Source organism: Austrofundulus limnaeus, unplaced genomic scaffold (genome assembly GCF_001266775.1).
Source record: "Austrofundulus limnaeus strain Quisiro unplaced genomic scaffold, Austrofundulus_limnaeus-1.0 Scaffold1221, whole genome shotgun sequence".
In the NCBI taxonomy this organism is placed as follows: Eukaryota; Metazoa; Chordata; class Actinopteri; order Cyprinodontiformes; family Rivulidae; genus Austrofundulus; species Austrofundulus limnaeus.
In genome coordinates this window covers 37,741-43,886 of record NW_013953623.1, presented here as the reverse complement: position 1 = coordinate 43,886, position 6,146 = coordinate 37,741, and the positions used below count along the sequence as shown (strand labels likewise).

Sequence of the window (6,146 nt, the reverse complement as noted above, 5' to 3'; positions counted from 1 at the left end):
AAAAAAACAGAAAATGTTGAAAGACCTTAAGAAAAGCCTCAATAACCATTGAACTAGACCTTTAAATTAAAGCTTAAACATGCACAATATGATATAGCCTGTATAAAATATATTTCATATATACTGTAGTATTATACATGAAATCATGCAGTGATATTTCTTGTCTGTGTGGGTGTAAAGCTGTAGTTGCAAAGCAGCTGCAGTTCTCCAGATGACCTGCAGGGGGAAGCAGTCATTCTGAGAACGGCGCATGTGCAGTTCGAAGAAGAGAAGCTTGAGACGAAGGTGGAGGAAAAAAAAATCATAGGAATACTCCTGTTTACAACAACGTAATGGAGCCCAGATGGCTGAATAACATTTGCAGACGTATGTTATGGACTGGATTTACGTTATACATCGTATTTGGTGAGTATATTAACCAAAAAATAGCTTAAAAATTATTTGACGCCTAAATTTGAGGGAATATTTTTTATGTTGGATATCAGTTTCGGCTAGCAACCTACACCCTCCCTCCAGACGGCAACATTGTTGATTAATAAGTCTTTGTTCCACGGTGCAATTAGAGCTGGTGTTAATTACACACCCAGAACCATCGTTTTTTGTGTCGGCGTTATCTTAGAAGCACGTCGCCGCTACGCTGGAAATCACAGAAAACGTTAAATCCGTCAAAAACTGAATGGAGTTTGGTGGGAAGGGTGGCAGCCGCCCTGCCGTGGGGTTTCCTGTGAAAGGTAGGAGAAAACGCAGAAAAATATCTAGATTTTCAAAACTGAAATAAAACACTAACTGATTGGATTGCTACAGGTTTTCAAACGTATAAATATAAAAACTAAGGCGTGTTTAAGTGCTTTTAACACGAGCTGTTTTGTGTTAACATACGTGTCACTCCAGGGAATAATGAATCCTTTTTAATTTAAACCTTTTTTTAAATATTTACTGTACTTTTTACCATGATGTGTTTAAATCAATGTGTGTCACCTGCAGTCATTTATTGAAACAGCTGGTGTTGTGTAATAGTTTGGCTCAGTGTCCAGAAAAAAGATAACATCTCTTATTCCTCCTCCTCTGCCCTCTTCCTGAACTAAACAGTAGTTTTACTATCAGATTATCTTGATTTATTTACTTCTATACAAAATAACATAGCCTCAGGCTATTAGTTTTAATTGGGTTGTCATTAAATAACCACATTAACGTCCAGATTAAGGTTGTAAATTTGTTAAATCAGTTTATTTCAGCTTGTACCTGAGGCTGACATGTTATTGTTGCTCTGTGCTTTGATTTTATTGTTTTAACATTTTAGCGGGTGTTAGTTTTTAAGTTGATTCATAGGGGGAAAAAACTATCTTGCAGGATTACTGGCAGGAAACTGAGCAGTATAATACAGTTTTATGATTATTTATCACACCATTGCAACAGTCCAGTTTATTTACAGTGTGAAACTGAAAACAACTCAAACCAATACTTCCTGATATTTAATTTACATCTCTTTACCCTGACCAATAGATAAATTTCATTTATCGTTGAAAGTTTTACTCTAAATCAAACATTTATGTGTCACGCTTCTATTTTCTTTTCAACCTATAGCAAAGTCATTAAGGGTTTTATTGTTAAATATGAGTAAAAATGTTAAATACAGTGTATACATGACATGCAGTAGAAATGAGCTTTAGATCTAAATATTTTTTAGGTTTTCTTTTTATTATACTTGAGCCTTCCTATTTAATATGATTTGATCATCGTGTAAGAATGTGCTTGGGGAAAACTTAGCTCAACAATATTCTGTTTTCCTCTGAGTTGGCAGATTTTAATCAAAATTTTCACAGCTTGAAATCTGAATAATTAAAGGAAAAATGTGTTGAACTTTTATTTTATCTGTAGGAGGATGTTGGAGATGCAGCTGGGTTGCAGTTAAAGAGGATGCAGCTATCAACATATGAACCATTTTTATAAATTGCTTATAAAAGTATTTGATAAATTTGTTAGAATTACAGTATGTAGATGTCATAAGTTGGCATAAGCTGTCTAAAACGTCATAGTGTGACGGCCTGTAGCTGGCAGATGGGGGTTTTGTTGTGAAGACCCCTGAAGAGGTTTTATTTAAACAGGTAGATCTCATTTAAAAATCTKTTTTCCAAAGGAGATTTAGCTGAGAATGGCAGCAACATACAACCGTTTCAGAAGCAGTTGATCAAACTCGGTTTGTGCGACAGAGAAGTGGTTTCTTGGTGCTCTCGTGAAAACCTCAGGCTGGTATCATCTGACGGGGGGGAAAAGGATGACAAGCACTTCCGTCTGTTTTTGTTGTGGGGAAACCGTCTCCTGAGTTGAAGCTGCTTTCGTTTCCGGCGCTCTGTTTCCCCCAGAGTCCGAATCTCTCGCGGTTTATTAGATAAACTTGCTGCAGAGAGTGAGAGCTTTCTGTCCTCCTGCTTATTACAAGAAGAACCTCTGAGTAAAGAAGAAAACGTCATCTGTCTGCTGCATTTATTATGTTTATTTGTTTTTAAAGTGTCTGATCTTGGTTTCAGAGGTCAAACATTCCCCCACCTGCAGCTTTTTATTAATCAGTAACATTTTCACTCAGAGCTCAACATTAATCAACTTTCTCCTGGAAGTAAGTTATTCAGTGTTTTTGCTTTGATCTTTAACAAAATAAGACTTATTAATCAGTGATTTATTTATTATTCAGTCCCAGAACAAAACAGACGTTTCTGATCATGTAAGCAAAACAGGAGCGAAAAGTTATAAAGCAAAATGGTATCCAAAGGACAAATAGCGCAAAATCGTAGCTAAAAAGTGTGAAACAATAGCTAAAAGTAGCACATGGTAGCTAAAGATTAAAGAAGCAAAATGATAGTCAATGATGTAAAATCAAAATGCAATGTAAAGGTCAAATATAACAAAACAGTAGCTAAAATGAAGAAAACAGTAATTAGATCACGCAAAACAGTAGCTAAACAAGTGGTAGCTGAAAGTTAAAAGGAGTATAACAGTAGCTAAAGGTTAAAAGGACCAAAATGGTAGGTAAATGTAAAACTAAGCAGAATGGTAGCAAAAATCTGAGTTATTAGCAGAATAGTTGCTAAATGTAGCATAAGAAAACAAAGCACATATCCCGAAGCAGATTTAGATCAAAACAAAGTGTTTTAATTTAAAAAATCTGAACATATTTCTTTTGATAAATTTCAAGTTATATAAATATCGAGTCAAGCTCCTGATCAGGTTGAATATTTTATTATGTAAACAAATAAAATTGCACAAGGTAAGTGATGTAATTTGATGTAAGCGCTGACTCAGCGTTAAACAGTGTAAACAGTGATTTATTTCCTCAGCTAATTTGTCAGATGAGTCAAAAACCGGATTTGAACCCGAGGTCGTGTCCTCTTAACCCTTTCATGAGTGATTGTACTTTTGTATTTTATAAATACGTGTCGGAGCTGAAACCTTCTACGGCTGCAGATCTTGTTTATCAAAGTTTTTCTCTTTGAGTTCGTTCCAAGTTATTGTCTTTTTACTTATGAGCCTCTGAGTTATGAGTCGCTCCAGAAAATTGTGAAATGCAGCAGCTTGATTTCATTTGGACGAAGTTTTTTTAACTTTGTTGTTGTAACTCTGCTGTTATCACAAACACAACCGTTCCTTTATTCTGAGAAAACTTCAGGAGTATTTGGAAACGGTACAGAAAAGGAAGAGATACTTTAAAAACTAAATTTATTTGTGTTATTTTTAATAAAAATAAACTGTCTTCCTTTGTCCCTCAGCTGATTCCTTTGAGGAAAAACTCACATTTTTTTTATCTGTTGTTGTTTTGGCCTCAGAAAAGTCGTAACTTGCAAGAAACGTAACAATCAAAAACTTCCTGCATCAGGTCATTGTTTGAGTTCTGGGTAGTTTTAATGCACCTGTAGAAAGTGCTAAATGTGTCTCCGCTGAGCCAAAAGAAAAGGTGCAGAACGTTTGTTTCAGTATAAACTCTGTCTGAGGAAACGGTTGCTGTTTTTGAAAACAGGAACGTCTGAAAACACCACAGAATGTTCCTGTTTCACTTTAAGAATGTGATTTATTTTTGTTTGTTTTTTACAGTGGCAGAACCGACGTCTGCCATCGAAATCCACGCCGACCCTGAGGTGATCGTTCAGAACGGCACCAAAGGAGTCCTGCGATGCACCTTCAAGTCCAGCGAGGTGGTCAGCACCTGGACCTCGGTGACCTGGAGCTTCCAGTCCAGTCAGCCTGACCACCAGTTCTCTAAAGCTCCGTACGTGGTGAGTCCCCGCCGCTCGTCTTCCTGTCATTGTTTCATCCGTCCTCCGGAGAAGTTCCTGCTCTTTGAGGTCAGTGTGACGCGACGCGCCGTTTGAGCATCGTCCTCTCGGTGTACGTGAGCGCAGTCGTCACACTGCAGGAGTAAATTAAATCGACGTCTTATGTAGGGATTAAACCATAGCTGCGTGCTTTTATTTTGACGGTTTGCTTCCACCGAGCTCAAACTTTCATTTAGTTGTGAAACTTCTGGGACATTAATGGCAACGTTTATCTGAGAAGTGTTATTAGTGAAGCTGTGGAGGAAGACGACGAGGAAGATGAGCAAATTACCAGAACTGAAGGAAAAGAGGTAAAAAACGGTTAGCATGAATGCTAATATTAAAGAAAACAGAAACTAAGAGACAGAGAGGCAACATGTTAGGTGGTAAAACATGATAGAAACATGTCCTCAGGTCCCAGCACAATGCAAGAGAAAAATAACTCAAAAACAAAACAAAACATACGTTTAACACAAACAAAGAGGTGAGATCAGTGTAAGTTCACCGTCAACAAGATGACTTCAGAACTTGGTGTTTTTCAAGTCAGCTCTTCCTGTATTTTTTTCATATCTCAACATATATCGCACATCAGTTTTTTCCCGTATTGTTCGGGTCTAATTCTGCTTCATATTTGTTATTTGAGCTACTTATTCAGCTCATTCAGGAGGTTGYTGCTGCGACCTTTGGCTTTTATCATTTTATGCTTAAAGGAACAAAACATTAACTTTATTTCCAAATATTTTCCCTTAGAAATACTTTGAGATTAACCTAATTTTACTTTTAGATTTTGCCTCCATTCTGCTAATTTAACCTTTTTAGATAGCTGTTGCCCTTTCCTGCTTTGTCTTTTAGCTAACCTTTGTTTTTAGCAGTTTTTTTTTGCTTTAAAAGCTCATCAATCATCTTTCAGTGCTCATGTAGGATTTTCAAATAAAACATGATTTTTTAAAAATAATATTTGGCCCAAAAAYGAAGGAAATTTGTGTTTGYTAAATAATTTCTTTGCTGTAACYATGCGTCTTGGCAGCCCACATACTCAGCTCTGRTGCTCATCTCACAAAAGCATGTTCCTTACAAATGTGGCTCCATTTAAAAGGGAAATTAACAAGCTTTTCAATGATGTAAGATTTATTGCCAAGACGCAATAAAAATGTTTATTTCTTTACTTTTTGTGCAAAGTATAGATGTGTTATTAAACACAGTGTTTGTTTTGAATCCCTTCACCATGACTGGACTTTTTTTTATTTTTTATTTTTATTTTTTAGCTTTTTAATTTCTAATTCATGCACAAATAGATCAAATTATTTTAGATTAATTCCTGAAGTTTCTGACACCACTTACGAACTTTTAAACAAAGATTTTAGTTTTAATCTGGACAGCTTTAAATGACGTTTGAGTTAAATYWAKAGTAAATCTGGACAGTAAAACYCAGCTGGATTGGGTCCTAAATGTTAGTAGTGTGTCGCGGTGGAATCTCGTCCCATTTTTTRACAATCTGTCTTGTTTACAGACTCGTCCGTTTGGGCGGGGGCCGCCTTGTCGGCTGTGATCTCCTGCAAATATAATGACATACCCTGAGGGGCTTTAATTTGCTGAGCAGTCATGCCAGAACAGATGCACGCAGCCAACACTAGGAGAGTGGGTTTCACAATAGGCCGGGCCGCTCGCAGAACGTTGTTTTGTTTTTTTCTCTAAATTTCAGCCCTGCTTTGTTTAGAACAAAAGTTTAACATCTAAGAAAAGAGGGCGTTTCAAAGAACTGATTTTTGATCAAATGAAAGGAGAAAGTTGTTACTGTTTGTTTTGCTTTCTAAGAAAAAAAGAAAAAAAGATTCACAGTGA

The 6,146-nt window shown here is 36.5% G+C and overlaps 1 protein-coding gene across 2 annotated transcripts in view; it reads left to right on the top strand.

Moving 5' to 3' along the window:
* Positions 1–250: 250 nt before the first annotated feature.
* The window catches only part of mpzl1l (myelin protein zero-like 1 like), a 14,836-nt gene continuing 8,940 nt past the window's right edge, over positions 251–6,146 (top strand). Inside the window, exons 1-2 of one of the 2 annotated variants that reach the window (XM_014031307.1) lie at positions 251–405; positions 4,084–4,265. In XM_014031307.1, coding sequence (XP_013886761.1) covers positions 333–405; positions 4,084–4,265 — 255 coding nt within the window. In that variant the 5' untranslated portion in view covers positions 251–332. Of the gene's footprint in view, positions 406–641; positions 732–4,083; positions 4,266–6,146 lie in introns of those variants that run through there. The other variant, XM_014031308.1, reaches the window with a different exon arrangement.